Here is an 18740-nt window from a genome sequence, read left to right as displayed (position 1 = left end):
ATCTCGCCATCATGATGAATCTTGCTGCATACAGATGTTACGAAAACGCATTCGACATTCGCAGGAATTTTGATCGATCGCACGCCTGAGACGCATTTTAACGACAAAAGAGAAGGACTTATTTTACATAAATATTCTTTAAATAAATTCGCAAATGAATAGACAATTGAGTTTTTATCATTGTGGATCAATATCGTGGATTTTCGTCAAGCGTATGCGAGCGTGTCAAGTGGCATCACATACCATGGACGTAGAGAATTCTTTAACCGAATTTGCGAATGACATTTCCGATAAATGCTCAATATAACTGCTCGATTAATTAAATTGTGAAACTTGTTCAAATTACAATCTCGAATATTGTCGCGACTCGCGAGTGTATCGGGAGTGAAACAAAGTGACATGCAATCGACGCGGGATGATGCAGAGATGCTCCTGAATTAATGTCAGATACTGGTGCTATTAGATAAGTGCAGCGGAAGATGTTTGACTGGCGAACGACATCGGAGAACGCCGCAATACCGTGAGTACTGAATTTCAACATCAATTTCACAATTAATCTATTCTGATTTAGTTGCGCTTTTTTAATGCTTTTTCGTACAATTCGTGTGTATGTTATTACATACAGTAAGACACATTAATATTTGTCTATATAAGCTGGTTTGTATAAAAGAATCAACAATTGTTTTATACATTATTAGTAAAGAAATAAATTGTATACATATTTCTATAATTTGAACATAGCACGGATGAGCATTAAAAAATTGTCAACATTACCGACATAATCATGGACATTGGCTACGTAGTTCAATGTCCACGTTTTGTGACCATAGAGGCGCTTCAATCATGGTCCCATCTAATTCGCGGGCATGGGCCGCATGGCCGCTCCAGGGCGCGGCACAGTGCGGCATTCGTAGGCGTTCGTCCCCGCGTCACATTACTCCGTTGTTGATTCGCGTCGTCGACGCGCACTGACGCTTCGCCGTCGTGAACCGTACGACGGTGGGAGTGTGCTTTCAAAAGTCACGAAACGAAATTGTTCGGAGTTGCACGGAGGGAAATTAGTGCGAGTGGAAACGTGCGGTAAAACGTCTCGTTTTTCTTGGACACGTCTGCCTGCATTAGATCTCGAGGATTTCACGGTGGGATAGAGACGTTTTCTCAAGCGCAAGGCGATGGTACGATGACCGCTCTTGGGTTTCTCGTGTACGCATTCGCCGTTGTGGCCGGTTCGCTCGCGTACGCCTGTAAGTACAAGCCAGTACAAGTTGACGCATTAAAATCGCTATGGTGGCACGCGTACCGTAACTTCCTGGCACGACCCAGCCCGTCGCTCGCTGATAACATGGCGCGCGGCGGGTACTCGCGTCATACGCGAGTACGAGATGCGTAATGCGGCCTGCGTGCGTCATACGCACGCCCGGATCGTCGGATCCACTTCGGACTTTACCTGTAATTCGTTTCATTTATAATTCAGGTGTGCACTTCATTTGTGTGCCTCAATATGCCGTGTAACACGAAACATTTGAAAGCTCGACACACATGAGATACCTATATGTGAACACACATGACATGGAAATGTGCGGCATGAAAAATTGTATATAAATTCATTAGCTCTCTTGAAATTTGAAATCTGATTACGAATTACATGTCGTCAAAAATAGGCATACCTTACATACATTTCGTGTCCGGCAGTCCCGTCATTATGTTATTTTGCAATGTAACATGTTACGTGTATATAATTGTTACCTATAATTTCCTTGTATCTATGATGCATTTTATTCTTAGTCAAATCTATTGAAATTTGGTTTCGCAAAGTTCCCGTTACAATTTTGTCAGCAAAGTGTGGCCAGAAATGTGACAATTTACTAGCATAATGTGTTGACGGATTGACTGCGGAAACCGAGCGGAATTGATGATATTCCATTTAAATGGCTTGTTTCATCGACATGATAAAGTCTGCTCGATTTTTGCTGGCAATTTGCTACTAGATTTATACCAATAGACTCTATTGGCAGAGCAAGTTTAATATGAATGCACTTGATGCCAATCTGCTGCAATATTCTGCTCGAATCTCCTGGCAAACGTATATTTTGCTTAATAGATTACTTTGTTATCAATTATTTATATGTATAATTTTATATCACATGGAATTGATAATTTTTTAAATATGTATATCTTTAATGTATAAAAAATATAAATCTAAAAATTTATTTTTGAACGTCTATTTTGTGCACTTTATTTTATTATTATAATTATTTAAATTTAACAAAATTTTATTTTTATTTTAGTGATGCTGTCGTATTATGCGCTTGTTTTAGTAAAATACAAAAAAGTCTTGCTTTCATGCAATATATGCTTTGCCAGGAGAATACTTAATAATTCTTGCACTTCTATACAAAAGGTATAATTTAGCAAATACTTTAACAACATTACGATTGTTCCTTAGATGACGACGAGTGCATTTTTCCTCTTTTGGAGAGAGCTCAACTAACAGCGACAACTTCCTTGCCGGAAAGAGGACCGAACAACGCTAGACTACAAGGTGAGAAAGAAACGTTTGACTTTTCAGTTTTTACGTCCAAGTCTCGTTTTACTTGTTAGACATGAATTATTGTACAACTGTATACTCTCTTTATATATATAATATATATAGTTATACGGTACTAGCAGTAGCCTATTGCTTGCTCTCTATTCCTATGAAGTCTGTCGTTGTCTATATTGTGCACTATATTTGCTTCTGTTTGCATTAATAATAGTTACAAATGATTCTGCTAATACTATGCGATATCTCTCAATAAAAAATTCCGATAAGAGTCAAGAAATTTAATTAGTGCCAGCGGACACTGGCCCGCCGTTACGCTCAATTATAAGAATTAGGTGAGCCTATACATGCTCACTACATGACTCATCGCTCAATCACTTTATACTCTCGTCTCGTTTGTCTCCGTCTTTATTATGTAGCATTTTAAGTGGAAATACTTATAATAACAATCTCAAAGTTAAAAACAAAACGAGCATAGTTTAATAAATTTATATTTGCTTCAGGTGGATCCTAGCAAGTAGCCTGGAGAGTAGTACTCAAAAACGAAATATTTCGAAAAGCATTGCTTTTATAATCAGAGACATATATATATATAATTTAAGAATAAATCAGCTGTGATCCCCCAGACCGGTCAAAGAGTGCGTGGGATGTGTAAACTATAGTTAAGCGATTTGATTATGCTTAGCGCCAATATCGCTAGAATGTCGTCGACCATTCGTTGGGCATTTAATTGGAAAAAGTGGAACCCGAGCGAGCGGGAGTTTGAGCACGCGATTTCTTGTATACAAAGCGATGAGAAGGAGAGGCTAAAGAGATTTGTATTTCGTAAGGATGTCCGAGCTTCCCTCGTGGGTAGATTATTAATGAGAAGGTTTGTGAACGAGTATGCCGGTATTCCGTATGACAAAATTACTTTTGTCAGAGACGAGAACAACAGGCCTGTATTGAAAGATAGTTCCACTGTAGTGAGCTTTAATGTTTCTCATCAAGGTTCCTATACGGTACTAGCGGGCGAGATTAGAAATGTGAAAATAGGTGTAGATGTTATGACATTAGATTATAACGAGAGTAAAAACGTCACGGATTTTTTTCGTCTGATGAACAAACATTTCTCTACAGCCGAATGGGCGGAGATCAGAGATTCGGGCAAATCGGAAGCGGAGCAAATGTCTATGTTCTATAGACACTGGGCGTTAAAAGAAAGTTACGTTAAAGCGCTTGGCGTGGGGGTTTTTATTGACTTAGGGAGTATAGATTTTCGGACAAATTCGGATTTAAGCGAAGATTCGATCACGACCGATACGGTCTTGCATGTCAACGGAATCAAGCAAAATTGGTTGTTTGAAGAGACACTACTCGATTCACGACATTGCGTTGCCGTAGCATTGCAAGAAAACGATAATTCATTACGATTACGTAATAATCCATTCGAGATAATGAATTACGATCAACTAATGGCGCGTGCAGTTCCACTCTTTCCAATCGATCCGCAATATACAAGTCAATATTTTGCAAAATACGAACAGCCATAGTTTTATTGACTATTTCATAAGATAATACGTGAAAGATAATGTTTTTTAATATATCAGAAAGAGGTTAATATTATATATTGTATATCAGTTTAAATATAAAAAATAAAGCATTAAATAATATTTTACAATTTCTTTAATTACCTCAATAATACCGGAATAATTCATTTCTGTGAATAATTTCCCATATGCAAAATATTACGATACAATCAAATTGTAAATTGTAATTTTCTAATCTTTGTATAGAGTAAGCATAATATGCTACCTTAAGAAACGCAATTAAGATTTTCTATCATTGAAATATAAAGAGAATTATATTGATTCAAAATATTTCTATGTGTGAAGCATTTCTATGTGTTGTATATTCATGTTAACGAATGCTGTCTTGGAAAATAATTTCATTTTTTTCCCGAGAATTATTATATAATTTTGTCTGAAAAGTTTTTAAGTACATCTTTAAAAGTATTTCTGTGCATCCTACTGCAGTCTAAAAGGCTTGAAATTGCAATGTACAAGTTTGGTACAATGTGATATAGACTCTGAGTATAAAAGCAAAGTATTGTCAGGATTAATTTTGATTATTTGGCTATGTTCTGTATTCCCATTATTCGTAAGCACTTTCCTATAAGTTTACTTTGAGTTGCATGCATGCATAAATGTTGTGGTGTAGGCGGAAGCGCATGGACGGCTAGCAGCTCTGATTTTGGTCAGTATTTAATAATCGACTTGGGCCAAGTGATGAACGTCACAGCTGTGGCGACTCAGGGACGATCAGTACAGAACGAATATGTTATGGAATATCGTATTGGCTATGGCACCAACGGACTCGATTATGTGGATTTTAAGGAAGAAGATGGCCATGCAAAGGTAAGCTCATTCTTTCTCGGTGCTGTTGATTTTCTACTTTTTACTGAGCTTTTTTAATACTTTTTGCCTTTAGTAATAATTTAACAATGATGAAGCTTGGTATAATTAATAAATGTATGCATAGAACTGGACTAACGTAAAGCTTGCTTATGCATGCTCGTAGGAAGTGTAATAATCTATGTAAAATGTGTTTAGAATAGTTAATCAATAGACACGGTAATGCCTCGCGTCAAGTACAGGCGCGAGTAAAATATTTTATAAAACTTTTTATATTATGAACAATATCAGGTTTGTCTGGTAAGTATCTCAATATGCTTCACACAGATTTTCACTTGAACTGTGCTTTGCACCAATCATTTTTTTTTTTCTCATTATTTGAATACTTTCATTCATGTCAAATGTTACATTATTTATTTTTTTTCTAACACAAACATACGCACTGGGATGCGAAATAACATATATTAAATAGAAATTCGTAATAATAAGCTAGAATGTAAAATCTGAATGAATCTTATTTGGAAATTTATAGCTAAATCAGATTGACTAGCAAGAATTATGACAGAATAATAAATTAAGTAATTTAATTATCCTTTCATTATTTCCTATATCCATTTGCATGCTTCGCTTTTTTCTCCTCTTACACATGGACATGGAGCTGGGCTTTGCAGGAGATTCCGCGTGGTCACCAGAACTTAGCAGTTACAATCAACATCTTACTATGGAGCTGGGGGACAGATATGAGATACGCAGCATTGCTACGCGAGGGCGGGCACATACTAATGAATACGTGACAGAATATATTATCCAATATTCTGATGATGGTCAAGCTTGGGCCAGTTATGAAAGCCAGGATGGTGTAGATGAGGTATTAAATTACGAAGATAGAGTCAACACTTTTTCTACTTTTACATATACACAGGATGATTCTTTTACACAACATAAAACACACATACACGCACACGCACATGTACACAGCATACACATGATATACTTAAAATATATATTCTGTTATATCGTTATTAAATCGTTTTAATGTAAAATTTTTTTGTTTATTTGTAAGATTTTATAGAAGGATATATTGCGATTTATAAATGAATGCGCATAAATTTAACTTGAGTAATTTCTTTTCGTTCTATGTACACCCATAATAAGCGTATAAAATTTCTTAATTGTTATTCTTTTGTAGAAATTCCATTAACGAAATGAGTTTCTGTAAGAACTTTTCATACATTTTGAAGGATACTCTTTGGAATCTTCTGTTCTAATAATCGCTATTGGGGTTTGAAAATTTAAAATTAATTATTATGGTGTTATTATGATATCTGGAGGAGCTTACAAAGAATTTATTGCTAAGACTCGAATATTTGGACTATAAAGGAGATATGCTATATTTGCATTTGTATCGTCAAGTATATTGTTTGCTAATATCTTTTTGCAATAATAAAGCATCATAAATTATGAATATGATAAATTCAATAAACGATTATTGATAAACGATTTTAATTTGTAGCTATTACTCGATATTTATTACAATAGATTATTCATTTATTTCGAAAAGAGATTTACTCACACGTAAAAATGTATATACACGTAAAAATCATAGAATTATATAATCCATCAAGAAGAATCAATATTTTGCTTCTCCAGAATCTATTGTATAAATGATACCATATCTATAACTCTTATGATCGTCATACATTCGCTCTTAATATTGGCGTGTCTTGTCACTAACAGTCTGCACTAACGTACTTATGCAATTAATGCGGTGATTGGGTAACATCCGTTGCATTTATTAAAAATGTGTAATATAAGCGAGTCTTTGCCTAAGTGCCCAATAGAATAATCGTGCAATTAAATTAACACTTCTATGATCCTTTTAATTTTCAAGTTGGAAAACACAAATTCCAAATTGGTTTAATGATCGATGTTTCTGAATAATATTCTGAATAGATCTAAGAGATTAACCGTGTTTTGCAAACAGTTTTGTATTTCTAATAGCTACTCTACTGATAAGTATTTACTTTTAACTTACAGCATGCACGCAATTTATTTAAATTCTGCACGGTTGTCGCGGCATTAATTATTTATTGACTGACACTAAGATAGCAAACGGGGAATATCGATTTAATAACAGCAGCACCCATTCTCATTTCTCCTTTCTTTCTACAGATGTTTAAGGGTAATGTAGACGGAGACAGGATAAAACTTAATAAATTTGAGGTACCGATAATTGCGCAATGGATTAGAATAAATCCAACACGATGGCGTGACAGGATATCGCTGAGGGTCGAACTTTACGGATGCGACTATGGTATAAAATATATGCTTCTGTCTTCTGAGAGATGGTATATCAGTTTATAAGATGACAAATCTATCGCTTTATATTCCAGTGTCTGACGTCGTTTCCTTTAACGGATCTTCTCTCGTACGGCTAGATTTACTTAGAGAGCCTATCGAGACCGACAGACATTTTCTACGTTTCCGATTTAAGACAAACAATGCTGACGGTGTGTTAATGTATTCCCGTGGAACACAGGGTGATTACATAGCCTTACAATTGCGCGACAACAGGATGTTGCTTAATATCGATCTCGGATCCGGTATTATGACGAGTCTATCCGTTGGCAGTCTTCTGGACGATAACATGTGGCACGATGTTCTAGTCTCACGCAACCGGAAAAATATTTCGTTTTCTGTCGACAGAGTATTGATTAAGGGTAGAATAAAAGGGGAGTTTCATCGACTGGATTTAAATCGAGAGGTAACTTTTTTAAATAAATGATTTAGCAATCGAACATTTGCATGATCAACATTAGGATTAACGAAGAATGAATGCTCCTTTTTAGCTCTACATCGGCGGTGTGCCTAACAAACAGGATGGTTTGGTGGTGAATCAAAATTTCACCGGTTGTGTAGAGAACTTTTATCTGAACTCAACGAATATAATTCACGAGTTGAAGGAAACGGAAATCATAGATGAGAATTTGCGATATTACAAGATTAACACGCTTTACACGTGCCCGGAACCTCCAGTGATACCCGTCACATTTTTAACTCCTGGATCTTTCGCCAGGCTGAGAGGCTACGAAGGCGTACCGTCTATGAACGTCTCTCTTGCGTTTCGAACGTACGAAGAGAGAGGCATAATCCTTTACCATCAATTCACGACTCCGGGTTATGTCAAGGTTTATGCACATTTTTATTTTAATCTTCAAGCATGGCATTTAATTCTGCTAGTAAATACAATGCAAATAAATTTATCTATTTTTTAATGTGCAGCTATACTTGGAAGAAGGTAAATTGAAAGTCGACGTACAAACGAACAGCAACCCACTCGCGATTTTGGACAACTTTTACGAGAAATTCAACGATGGGAAATGGCATCAAATAATTTTGACGATCGCCAAAAATTCACTCGTTTTAAATGTCGACGGGCGTCCGATGAAAACGGAGCGTCTCCTGGATATGATGACCGGATCGTATTATTTGATCGGCGGTGTGACTGGCGGTGTGACCGGAGCGGGGAGTTTTACGGCTCCCAATTACGGCTTTGTTGGTTGTATGAGAATGATAAGTATCGATGGGAATTATAAATTGCCGACCGACTGGAAGGAGGAGGAGTACTGCTGTAAGAACGAAGTTGTCTTCGACACCTGTCAGATGGTAGATCGCTGCAATCCAAATCCTTGCAAACATTCCGGTGTTTGCCGTCAAAATTCTGATGAGTTCTTCTGTGATTGTGCTAATACTGGGTACGCCGGCGCCGTCTGTCATACTTGTAAGTACACGGTGTGTTAATAAAAAATAAAAGAAATATTTTTTCTGCTAAAATTAATAATATTACAATTTTATGCAGCGTTAAACCCCCTATCATGCGAGGCATATAAGAATATGAATCCGGTAAATCAGCGTGCGGAAATTAAAATCGACGTGGACGGGAGCGGGCCCTTGAAGCCTTTTCCTGTCACTTGCGAGTACTTCGCCGATGGCCGCATACTGACGGTTTTACGTCACAGCAACGAGCATTCGACTCCCGTCGATGGATTCGAGGAGCCTGGTAGCTTTATACAGGACGTTAATTACGACGCTGACCTTGATCAAATAGAAGCTTTGTTAAATCGATCTATAAGCTGTAGACAAAGGATAAATTATTCGTGCAAACATTCCAGGTTATTCAATTCCCCAGGTAATTATGTCTTAAATATCTCGCGTCTCGTATCCCGAAATCCTTTTGTGTCAACCTTTGTGGTTATTTTCAGTTGCTCAAAACGATTACTTTAGACCGAATTCGTGGTGGGTGAGTCGGAATAATCAAAAGATGGATTACTGGGGTGGCGCATTGCCCGGGTCGCGAAAGTGCGAATGTGGTATACTTGGAAATTGCGCGGATCCTACCAAGTGGTGCAACTGCGACGCCAATTTGGAAGGATGGTTAGAGGATGGTGGAGATATTACAGAGAAGGAATATCTTCCCGTTAAACAATTACGTTTCGGCGACACGGGTACGCCGCTGGACGAAAAAGAGGGTCGTTATATGTTAGGCTCGCTCATTTGCGAGGGTGATGGTAAGTTCAATTTTTCTTTCCATTCCAATATATACGCAATGACAGATAATTTATTATTATTATTATTATTAATTCATACTAAATGACACAAATATGTATATCCTCTTATTATAGATTTGTTCAAGAATGTAGTCACATTCCGCGTAAAAGACGCTACTATCAATTTGCCGACCTTCGATATCGGCCATAGCGGCGATATTTATTTCGAGTTTAAGACCACTGTCGAAGATGCTGTGATGATTCATAGCCAAGGACCCACCGATTATATCAAAGTTTCCATAAACAGCGGAAATCAGATACACTTCCAGTACGTGGCCGGTGGAGGGCCGCTTACCGTTAGCGTACAAACATCTTACAACTTGGCGGACGATCGGTGGCATTCTGTGTCAGTGGAAAGAAATCGCAAGGAGGCGCGAATTGTCATCGACGGGGCGCTGAAGAACGAAGTGCGAGAACCTCCGGGTCCAGTGCGAGCGTTGCATCTTACCTCGGATCTCGTGGTGGGTGCTACGGAAGATTACAGGGACGGATTTGTCGGTTGTATAAGAGCGCTACTTCTCAATGGTAAATTGCAAGACCTAAGAAGTTACGCTCGGCGCGGATTGTACGGCGTTACGGAAGACTGTGTCGGCAGATGCGAGAGTAACCCTTGCCTTAACAATGGCACGTGCCATGAAAGATACGACGGATACTGGTGCGACTGCCGGTGGACCGCGTTTAAGGGACCAATTTGTGCGGACGGTAAGTAGGAAAGAGACATTTCTAACGCGAAATATTCAAATGAAATCGGCCGCTATTCTAATCTCGGTTATTATTTGAATATTTTCAGAGATTGGCGTGAACATGCGACCTAGTTCGATGATAAAATACGATTTCATGGGTAGCTGGCGTTCCACCATCGCTGAGAAGATACGCGTCGGCTTTACGACGACGAATCCGAAAGGATTTCTATTGGGTCTGTTCTCCAATATCTCTGGAGAATATATGACTATAATGGTTTCAAACAGCGGACATTTACGCGTAGTATTTGACTTTGGCTTCGAACGGCAGGAGGTCATATTCCCGATGAAGCATTTCGGTTTAGGGCAGTATCACGATATCAGGATCGGCAGGAAAAATTCAGGTGCCACTTTGGTAATGCAGGTCGATAATTACGAGCCGCGGGAGTTCAATTTTAATATAAAGAATTCTGCGGACGCGCAATTCAACAATATTCAGTACATGTACATCGGCAAGAACGAATCTATGACGGAGGGATTTGCGGGCTGTATATCGAGGGTTGAATTCGACGATATATATCCACTGAAACTACTCTTCCAAGAGAATGGACCTATCAATGTGCGCTCACTTGGTACTCCTTTGACCGAAGACTTCTGCGGGGTCGAGCCGATCACGCATCCGCCATATATTTTGGAGACACGGCCACCGCCTCAAGTAGACGAAGAAAAAGTGAGAGCTGCGTACAACGAGACTGACACAGCTATTTTGGGAAGTGTACTAGCGGTTATTCTGATCGCACTTGTGATTATGGCGATCCTTATAGGCAGATATATGTCTAGGCATAAAGGCGAATACTTGACGCAAGAGGATAAGGGTGCTGAAATTGCCCTAGATCCGGATTCAGCGGTCGTAAATTCTGCCACCGGTCATCAAGTCCAGAAAAAGAAAGAGTGGTTTATTTAAAAACTGAAATGCGTCATATTAGAGATGCATCATATTAGAGAGAAGTAACGAAGTACACATTAACTTAATATAAAATTATATCTTTGCTAAGGATAAAATCTCTTTTGCTCCATTCAATTATTATCTTTTTATATATATTATAATTTTATGTCAGAGATATATCATGTGATATATCACAAAAGTAAAAGTCAAAAAACCTGGCCAAAACTTAAAAAAAAAAACGAAATTTTTGCATTCAGTTATGAGATCCGTATTATATAGTTTTATTAAATGGTTTTTAATTATAAGTCCGATTGTTAATTCTATTTAAAAATTATTTTTATACGTATAGTATTGTCTCCCGCTTCTGGAGGATTTAACAGTATTATAAAGAGGCCTAACGAATTTTAAAACGATAAAAAATATTTTGTCACTATCTCTATAATAGTTTCCAAGCTTATATGAATCATACTATAAATTTAGATTAAGAAAATGCTCAGAAATCACAATTATATTTCGTAGAATTAAATCTGAGTTTTGGCTAGCTTTTTTGGATCTTATTTTACCATATAACATTCATAATTTCTAAACTGTCATTCCATATTTCTTTGTTAATGCATTTCTCGCAACTCTGCATAATATAACTGCCGTTATATCAGAAACTCCTTTTATATAAAGTGCAATTACAATAGTAAATGTGAATGATTTTCATTTTTACATTTTGCGTACATTCATTCGTTCATTCATTGTGCGAATGAGAAAAAGAATTAAGAGATTACGTTATATAATTATCATTTCCTGATTGGGGCGTGGTCGTTGTACGTTTCAAATGCGTTTTCAATGGAGCATAAAAGAGTGTTTTATGTAACATAAATAGATTTTCCATGTACAAAGCTATCCTTACTACAGATAAACTACTTATGTATTTCTTTTCTATATGTGTTTCGTTTTTTCTTTCTTTTTTTTTATATAATACGCAGTATTAATCGAAATGTCTACCGTCCAAAGTGCGTTTAACACTTTTGTTTAGATTTATTTTATTTTCAGTTGTTTATATGATTATTTTACAGATTTTTTTTTACATAATCTGCAAACTCACTGTAGTAATTTAATATTAATATAGTGTTAAGGGTAATAATTGTAACGATAACAATAACAGAGCAGAAACGATAATAACGGTAATGAAGATAATAATTGTATACTAAGCATGTAATACAAAACGAAATTGTACATAAGTCATTTTTATACGAATAGCACATTCGTTATTTCTTGCTATTAAATCGATAGTACAACGATTGTGTTGAACAGAAAACATGCATTTTTCACGGTTCTGTACGAACAAATTGCTAATACAAATAATAATACTCGAGTTGAAAAAAAAAATGAATCTATAATGATCTGAAGAATGAACATGTGTCTTTTATATTGAGAACAAAATTAAATAAAAATAAATCATGTATGCGGTCCATCCTTGTGTTTTTTTTTATCGAAACATTTTAGTGCTTGATGCATGTTTTAAAAGATGTTATTAAAATTTTCCAAAAAATCGAGACGAAATCAGTGATTTAGATTTCAAATGTCTTCTCCGTAAATACTCAATTACTTACCGATATTATTTATAACGTTTACTTACGGTTCATCTGGCAGGCTCGCTCAATCGGGTGACGTTGCATCCAAGTGCGCGAAACGCAACTGCAAGTTTCTGCAAATCAACATTATTATGCGGGAGAAACACGTCATGTGGATATACTTCGTTTTAAATCAATACAGTACGGAAGAAATCGATGAATGCTGAGCGAATGAACTTTTAGGCACGTAAGCTGTATTTACACGTGTACTTGTCAAAAACAACTGGTCGAAATATTTAAACATTAAAATACAATAACTTTCGTAAAAGAATTCGCTACCTCCAGAGCAATGTTGACTTCTTGTCGCGTACGCGATACGTGTCCCCTCTCGATATCTACATTTTTATCTATCCTACATTTAAAAGGTAAAATCGCTAGAGCAGTCTATAAATATACATACAAATGTCTCTTGTCCTTAATAAGTAAAGAATCTCAGTGCGTATTTAATAAAAGTGTCTTTTTAATATCACTCGTGTCTTTTTTTTTTCTCCGGATTGCTCTCCGTTTGCGATAATGTATAAATATCGCATTCCAATTTTCCACCAATCTCATAACTCATTATCATTTTTCACAATAGGTCACAATCGTTGAACCTGGATGCGAAACGCGGCCGGATAACAATTGATATCGAATGCAAATTAATTGTTTTCTTTACTTTTTACCAAGAAGTCTCGCTACTTCCTCGATCGCAAAGTTGAAATCTAAAACAAGAAGCTTGCAACAACGAACTCTTTGGGACAGACCGATCGTACATAGCGCGTTCCGATTAACAAATTCAATATTTAATTGCCTAAAACAGAGACGTCAGCGCGAATTAATAGAGATAGCGATTTCTCTTAAGTATGCCGTGCTATTTTTCAAACACGCTTCGTACGAGTACGATATCGAGATAATTTCAGCGTTTTTTCTCTCGTTAAATAAATGTTACAACGTGTCAAAGAGAAAGGATTGTATCATCCGTTTTATGAAAATCATCGCACAATGATTATGGTACAAAATATTTCAAGTACCATACTCGAGTAAATCACCGCTAACACGGTAATCATATTTGATTAGTAATATTTAACACAACGCGAAAACATTTCTCCTCGGATGTTGTTTTCTCGCCCGTTTTAAGATATCTGTTTTTCTGTAAATTCATCGCTCTATTCAAAATAATTGGATAAGAGATCTAGCGAGATTTAAAACGTGCATTTTTCGATCGCAAAATATCGTCGAAATTATTTAGAGAAAATGTATTAATAAAACATAACGCGATTTGAATCTAATTAAAATTTCAGATTTCTTTTAATAATTCTGACGACTTTTCGAGGATATTGAAAAATGTTCCAACTAATCGTTTAATCACTTATCCAATTGTTTGGAGAAATAAATTTACATTTAAACAAGACATCTTAAAGTGCGATTTAAAATGAAATAATGTAATTATAATATATACATACACATATACAGAAAGTTTCTTAATTATACGTGAATACTTTAGCATCTAGAGTCAAAAACGAGAATAATTGTTACATGAAAATAGATTGTTCAAATTTTTCTGAATTATAATTATAAATTATTAAAGAATGAAGTGCCGTAAAATGTATTCTTCCGTTAATTTATTATTGGAAGAATAAGAATTAAACGATCCATATGCATACAACACTTTTTCTTGTTTCTGTGCTCATCTGAAGTATAAACTATATTATTAAGAATCGTCTCTGTATATCACACATATATAAATCGCGAATTCTTAGATATATTACGATCTCTTTGAGCGTCGCGTTAAATCACTTGGAACACGCACGGTGAACACGCGATGAGTTTCTCAGTTGGCTCTATACTTACGCAGATACCTCCGGAAAGTCAACATATATATAATAATTTATTCATTATATTACAATAAATCGTTCTACATAATGGAGAAGAGAGCGATTGTTACAGCGCCGAGTTTCGACGACTCGGCAGGAAGGAGCGGCGAGATGAATTCCCCGCCGGTCCCGACAACGACAACGAGGTTCGCTCGCCAACGATCGCCAAAGATAGCGACGAGATAGCGTATCACTGATATGCACGAGGGAGAGGGCTTTGGATTTAATTACAGTCGCTTAAGTACACGTGTTCCGCGTACACGGGCGGTGAGACCTCTACGAATGGGGCCACTAGGAGGCCGAAGTATACCAGCCGTTTGCCGTCGACTTGTTGCTCGGGTGATAGATGTGGAAGCCGGCGCTACTGGCCGGATGATGGTAGAACTGCGGTTGTTCCGTCAGACCTGCCGAGGCGTACGCCGCTGCGGCGTCTAAGGCACTCGGATGGACAGTTGCCGAGTATACCTGGGGTTTCAAGGGTAGCGGTTGGGCTGGTTCGTATTGGTGACGGAGAACAGGGTCCGCGTACGCCGACGAGCCTTCGTAACTACTTATCACGGGATGCAGCTGCTGCTGTTGCTGCTGTTGCTGCTGCTGCTGCTGTTGCTGCTGTTGCTGCTGCTTGTCTCGTGGCGACACCGACGACGGTGGTGTCATCGCCGAATGATAGTCTACCGAGTAGCCGGCTGCGGTAGCGGATGAGTACGATGAAACTAGACTGGTGAAAGCGTCGGCGCAGCTGGTGCCGTTCGATCCCTTTTGATTGTGAGCAGCGAGCACAAATTGATGCTCGCCGTATGTGCTGGAACCCTCCGAGCCCGGCGGCGTGGGCAGAGGTCCGTTAGGGGCGGTTTCGCCCGGATAATAGATACCAGCCGACGTGGGAGCGCGCGTACCGCCGCTTGACGTAATTCCGTGGACATTGGCACGTATCACGCTTTCCCGATTGGCAGCGTAAAGTTGCCTAAGGAGCGCCGAGGCAGGTAAAGGAGCAGCGGCGGACTGCTGCGGACTCAGATGGCCCAGATGATGGTGCGCGCCGATCCACTGTATCGTACTCCGCTGCTGCTGCTGCTTCAACAACGCGTCCGTGCTGAAATCTGTCGGCTGATGAAGCGCCACTGGTGAGTTTGATTTATTTAGCGAGCTCCCCGGCAGGTGCTTCGACATAGCCTGCTCTAGATCTTTCACCGAGGTTCCCGTGCTCTCGGCACTGTCCATCCTGCTGCCTTCGGCGCGACGCGATTTCGGACTGGCCGAACAGAGCGCCTGTTCGGTGGCCGAGATCGAGTGCGTGGATGTTGCGCTAGGGCTGAGCGCACGGGTTCTCTCGCCGTTCGATTCCTTCACCGTGGCCGCCGCCGCCGCCGCCGCCGCCGCCGCCGTCGCCGTCGCCGCCGCCTCCTCCTCGTCCTCCTCTTCGTTGGAGCTACTGTCGTCGTCATGGATCTTTCGCTTGTGCCCTCGCAGTCGCACCACGAGCGTGCCGAGATTCCCAACCGCCGTCTGTGAATCCTGTTGCAACTGGGCTATGTTGTCGTGATGCCGGCTACCTCGCTTCTCACTTTCCGACGCATGGCTCTCCTCCCGTTCGTCGGGTGGAGATCGATGCGATTGCTCCTGATGCTGATTCGTAGGGCCGCCTCGACTACGACCCTCTGAAATCAAAAGTCGCAACGAATATTGCCTCAAGACGGAGAAAGATAAGAAGACTTTCCAGGATCGATGGGCCGGGGAAATTGTACTTGTCGCTAAATCAAAGAACGTTTTGTACCTCCTCTGTCAGCATCTGGCGATCCGTTCTCCGGATCATTCCCGGCCGTATCTTCCCTCTTGACACCGGTGACACCGTCCTCTAACTGACAGCAGTCCATAATTAAATTTTCGTATTCTCGGCCGCTATAAAAAAAACAAGACAATTAAACACAATAAGGTTTGACAGAAAAGCGAGTTCGTCGTTCGTTACTCACTTGATGACTCACCTTATGACATAATTGACGCAAATGATATTTTGCTCCTCGGCATTTTTCGAACTGCACACGACGGTTGCGCACGTCTGTAGCCACGTGAATCCGCCACTCTTGTTCATCAACCGATAGTAATGCGTCAGCACTTGTCCTTTATGGATCACTGAAATCACAATTAAGAATTTTTTGAGGGCCTTGATTTACCCGTGAGACGTATACCCGCGGAAATATTAACTACTCAAGTAACAAGGTGACATCTTAATAACGTCTTTAACGTCAATAAGACGTTATTAAAGCGTCATTTGACGTCATGTTGTTACTTGGGTAATTAAATCCTTTTATTTATTCAAGCATTTGACACTTTTTCGGAAATGCAATACCATATAATTAGCGTCGAAGTTACCGTTTGTACGACGATGAAAGAGAAGATAGGCATTCCATATATATATGGGCAATGCGTATCTTGATCAATCGTTCGTTTATTTTCAGGGTGTTAAATGTTCAATTACATCTCTGTATAATGCTCTTAGAAGTGGCGTCCGTAGTCTGTCCCGCAAAAGATAATTCGTTCTTTAATAAGATTTTCTAAATCTTTTGTTTAGCTGATTGGGCAAGAATCATCGATAATTTTCCGTATAATTATCTTTGACAATGTGCTCGTTTGTGTCGGGTAATAGTTTGTCGCTGTCCGAGGCTGATCGAACCGACGAAGACACGTTAGAGTGTATCACGACGACGTATATTTTTTGATAAAAGAAATTAAATCTTCTAGTTTGTATAGATTGCATAGATACTGATCTCAGAAATCTGTGCATTATCGTATCTCGAAAACACTCAATTAACGAAAGAGCGATATTCATTCGTTTTGCCAAGGGATCGCGCGCGATAGATATATTTGTAACTATGATAATTGCGAATAGTTATCTGCGCGATCGAATGTTCATCAATGAGAAACGTTATCCCCCAACGCCTACGTGGCTAGTAATCTCATGTGAAACGTTCAAATACAAACAGATACGTACTTACTAAATCTGCAAGCGGTCGCGCGCAGTCGAAAAGACCAACGTATTAATACTTTCGTGCTTTTCTCTCTTCCCGGACAGCTTTGACACCCATCGCGCTCTTTCACCAAAGTATTTTCCTAGAACAGTAGGAGCAAGAAATTCTGCGTGGCAGATCTATCGGCTTGGTTTGTTGGGAACGTATGTATATGAATAACGTGACAGCTCTTATTTTCGTTAATTGTTTCTCGAGTACAAATATTGCGAAAAAAAGAAGACAGAAGCAAATTTATTGCACACTGATAAAAAAAAGATATTTGTTTCTTTTTACGGCATTAAAACGTTAATTTAATTCTTATTCAGCGGCTATTTTATTTAGTGGCTTGAAACTCTGTCACGTTTGTCAGTCAGAGAAATTCGAAATAAGTACATAGATTATGTTTTTCGATCCCCTGCGTATTTCTTTCCCGACTTGTTATTTCTTGCAAATTTTGCAATTCATTTTCTTCCTCACAACTATTATTTCTTTCTCTCGTCCGTCTTTTAATGTCCCCTATTTCGTAAGCCCCGTTCTCTTTCGAGCATATTTCTCTTTCATCTTAGAATAATCTAATCGACAAATAAAATACTATTGCAGAGAAGCACATCGTCGTACGTGTTGGAGGCATTGATGAAAAATTTCCACGATCGCGTTGTGGCATCGATGTAGTCAACGGATTGTGGTCACGGCGACGTAATTGAGATTCGCAAAAATTTGCGCGGCGCAACTATTGTTCAAGTTACTCGGGATTCACACAGTCAACAAATTACTCGGGATTCACACGCGTACATTCCTTCGAACATTACACAGAAAAACATTGGGGGAGAGCGGGCGAAGGTCCTTCTCGCGTGTGACTTTGGTGCGCGATCGTGCAAACGGTATACTCACTCGACTTGAATTATACGATTGAACGTGGCGAACGTAATTGATGACTGCAGTCATACTCACGATCTATGTGAGACTTCCGGAGCCGATTCGCGTCCTCGCCATGGCACAGCGTGTAAAGATTCTTCCCCGTCAATTCGTCGGCGGTATAGTCCAGCAATTCGGAAACCCTGAGAAATACGAATTACGCTCCTATTATAA

General features: G+C 38.9%; 2 protein-coding genes across 5 annotated transcripts in view; one reads left to right on the top strand and one right to left on the bottom strand.

The window, feature by feature from the left end:
• Positions 1-869: 869 nt before the first annotated feature.
• LOC105456566 (neurexin-4) lies at positions 870-13064 on the top strand. 4 transcript variants are annotated; one of them, XM_011700710.1, is made up of 11 exons: positions 870-1244; positions 2447-2542; positions 5607-5803; positions 7108-7249; positions 7329-7699; positions 7785-8123; positions 8218-8716; positions 8795-9124; positions 9198-9503; positions 9618-10244; positions 10333-13064. In XM_011700710.1, exons 1-11 carry the CDS (start codon positions 1181-1183, stop codon positions 11184-11186), a joined length of 3825 nt encoding a protein of 1274 aa, XP_011699012.1. In that variant the 5' UTR covers positions 870-1180; the 3' UTR covers positions 11187-13064. The 4 variants fall into 4 exon arrangements, with proteins under 4 accessions (XP_011699012.1, XP_011699011.1, XP_011699014.1 ...); XM_011700709.1 differs by lacking the exon at positions 5607-5803 and adding an exon at positions 4742-4938 and having other exon boundaries at positions 871-1244; XM_011700711.1 differs by lacking the exons at positions 870-1244; positions 2447-2542 and adding an exon at positions 4850-4938.
• LOC105456569 (protein trachealess) overlaps positions 12116-18740 on the bottom strand; it is a 75776-nt gene continuing 69151 nt past the window's right edge. Inside the window, exons 11-14 of the mRNA XM_011700713.1 lie at positions 18603-18709; positions 16629-16776; positions 16421-16545; positions 12116-16304 (exon numbers count right to left, since the gene is read on the bottom strand). Coding sequence (XP_011699015.1) covers positions 14938-16304; positions 16421-16545; positions 16629-16776; positions 18603-18709 — 1747 coding nt within the window. The 3' untranslated portion in view covers positions 12116-14937. The remainder of the gene's footprint in view (positions 16305-16420; positions 16546-16628; positions 16777-18602; positions 18710-18740) is intronic.

The sequence above is a fragment of the Wasmannia auropunctata genome, unplaced genomic scaffold (genome assembly GCF_000956235.1).
Source record: "Wasmannia auropunctata unplaced genomic scaffold, wasmannia.A_1.0 LD335634.1, whole genome shotgun sequence".
NCBI classification, from domain to species: domain Eukaryota; kingdom Metazoa; phylum Arthropoda; class Insecta; order Hymenoptera; family Formicidae; genus Wasmannia; species Wasmannia auropunctata.
The sequence above is the reverse complement of the archived record's forward strand: the minus strand, read 5'-3'. Positions and strand labels throughout refer to the sequence as shown.